The 2,834-nt window shown below is 34.7% G+C and overlaps 1 protein-coding gene across 1 annotated transcript in view; it reads right to left on the reverse strand.

Moving 5' to 3' along the window:
• Positions 1 to 2,834, reverse strand: part of LOC106459004 (dystrophin-like) — a 271,702-nt gene that overhangs the window by 259,576 nt on the left and 9,292 nt on the right. The window contains exon 2 of the mRNA XM_022385593.1: positions 822 to 955. Within this exon, the coding sequence (XP_022241301.1) occupies positions 822 to 918 (97 nt within the window). The 5' untranslated portion in view covers positions 919 to 955. The remainder of the gene's footprint in view (positions 1 to 821; positions 956 to 2,834) is intronic.

A 2,834-nucleotide genomic window follows, 5' to 3' on the forward strand; every position in this document is an offset into this window, starting at 1 on the left:
ATCTCTTGAAATTCTGGGGGGGGGGGAAGCTCTTTATATGTCCCTGATAGCTGAGTGGTAAACTGTATTGCTTATAACGCAAAATTCGGGGTTCGATCTCCGTGATAGACACATATTAAACAATCCATATGTAGCTATGCGCTTGAACAATTAAAAAAAAGTGCTCATCTTTATTACTGGAAACAACGAATAAATTAACATAAATATTAATAAAAAGAAAACCAATAAAATATTTATATAACGCAGGAAAGATGGTTCGAGTTAATATGTAACCAGGTATGCTAAAATAGTAAATATACAATGATCTTCACGAGAATTTACTCCTCAAGAATCGGTGGGAGGAAGAATACAATTTTCAGAGATTTTACCACTGAAAATATATTTAAAAAAATGTAGATTTTTATCTACATAATTTCATTGAAAATTTAAATCTGATAATTCGCGTTTTTATTTTTTTGCGAAATTATCAGTGATAGGACGTTCCACTTGTATCTTTTTGTTTGTTTGTAGTTATGCACAAAGCTACACAATGGGCTATCTGTGCTCTGCCCACCACGGTATCGAAACCCGGTTTCTAGCGTTGTAAGTCCGCAGAAATACCGCTGTACCACTGGGGGGGGGGCACTCGTATCTTTAATGGACTGTCAGTTTAATACTTTTCAAATATTCCGGTTGGGGCGCTGCAAATACTTACAAAAATTTGTTAGCTCAGCAAATAACAATACACTTTGCCAAAAGTAAATTATGTAACATTATCAAAGCATATGAACTTTTCGAATTTGGCACATGAATGACAAATGTTCAATAATTAAATTACTTACCTTTCTTTTCTCGAATCCTTGAAAGAAATCGATCCTCTTCGAAAACACATTCGGGATGTTGTATATTTGTGTCATACACGACAGTTGGGGAATACATCGTTCATGGTCAGGGGGTTGCGATCTTTTCATAGCCACTTAAAGTAAGAAATAACAATATTTTAATTATTAATAAATGTACCCAATCATAATAATAATAATCTAGTTAGTTCTTCGGAAACTTGACTCAGTACATCAATGCTGTAGTAGTTTACTTTGGTTTGTTATAGCAATAATAGTGATATGATTTTAAGTAGATCATTTTAGGACAGTTATACTGTTGCGTATCTGCTTGTTTGATAATTTCCGGTAAAAATTATTTCCGAGAAACTTCAGCGATACAAGTCCCTTCTTGATTAAAACTAGTTTATTTTTTCTCGATACAAACTTTGTAATACACTTTTATAACACACGCTATAAATCACAGTGATTCACACACTTTACTTACGGTGCCTACTGTTCACTTGACTCGATTATCTATCTCTTCGATCTATCCGCTTATCTATTCCTCGCTGGCTTTATTTGCCGGGCTTATATACTAAAAAAGAGGGCGTCTGGCAAACACTCGGACACTCGCGGGGTTCCACGATAATTCATGATCCTTCCAGAAACTCCAGCGCGCATGCTCCCAGCGTCGCGTGACTTCCGCTGTCGTAACAATACTATAATTTAACCTTAAAGATGAATACATTTATATTTTTAAATATGTATATATGTGTTAGGGATACAGCTCTTAATTATTTACTAAGGTAGCTCAGTGATATAAGTTTAAGGTCGTTCAACATGCTACTAAAAAGGTCCCCTAATAGTACAGCGGTAATTCTGATGGCTGAAAACCGGGTTTCGATACTCGTGGTAGGCCCAATACAAATAGCCCATTGTGTAATTTTGTGCTTAACTACAAACAAAGCTACTAAAAAGGCGCAATAATATAACAAGTTAATAATACTAAAATGCTTTACTGTTAACAAGGCAAGAGGATGTAACTAAGTTGAACACTGTTAAACATTTCTAGCTATACTGCGATAAAAAAAAGTTAAACATATTAGCCTTGTCGCCATGAATCTTAATTACTGCCAGCAAACACAAATAATTAACTATATCTTAAAAGTAGGCTTAAGACTGTAGAAACTTGGATAGACAAGTTGATTGACATCACTATAATGTTAGTTGACTTTATTTTATAATAAATACGAAATGTAAACTCTGCATAAAGATGGAGATAGAGATCCAGGTTTTGAGATGAGAGATTAACAGGATGGAAGCAGAGATACCAGGAAAGAAGAGATTTATTCAATCTTAAATTCAGCGTTGATTGATTATTATGTATTACTTATCTGTATAAATAAATGTCAATATGTGTATGTGTGTCTGTTCCTTATACGTTTCCACATTTCTTTATCAATCAGCACCAAACTTGACACAGCGATACAGGGTGACATGAGGAACACAGATACATACACATATTGACGTTTATTTGTATAGATAGATAGGGGTCAAACCCTAATGACTTTCCTTATGTCATCCTGTATCAATTTGTACTGATTTGGTAGTTTTTCTGAAATTAGATATGAAATTAGGGGGAGTCCACTCCACCCCCTCATGACCTTATCTGTTCCTTATATGTTTGGACATTTCTTGATCAATCAACACCAAACTTGACACAGCGATACAGGATGATATGAAGAAGGTCATGAGGGGGTGGGTGGACCCCCTCTAATTTCATATGTAATTTTGGAAAACTACTAAATCAGCACAACATGACACAGTGATACAGGGTGACACGAGGAAGGTCATGGAAGGGTGACCCCTATCTAATTTCGGGAAAACTACCAATGTTGTATATCCCCCTGCATTAGAATGAACAATGTAACCACTATTGCTAGAATTCTTGAAAACATTGTATCTTTCAGTTAATTATTAGTACCTTTATGTATTTTTATTGCACTTTTAATGTTTATTATATTAAGAAAAAAA

Source organism: Limulus polyphemus, unplaced genomic scaffold (genome assembly GCF_000517525.1).
Source record: "Limulus polyphemus unplaced genomic scaffold, Limulus_polyphemus-2.1.2 Scaffold25, whole genome shotgun sequence".
In the NCBI taxonomy this organism is placed as follows: domain Eukaryota; kingdom Metazoa; phylum Arthropoda; class Merostomata; order Xiphosura; family Limulidae; genus Limulus; species Limulus polyphemus.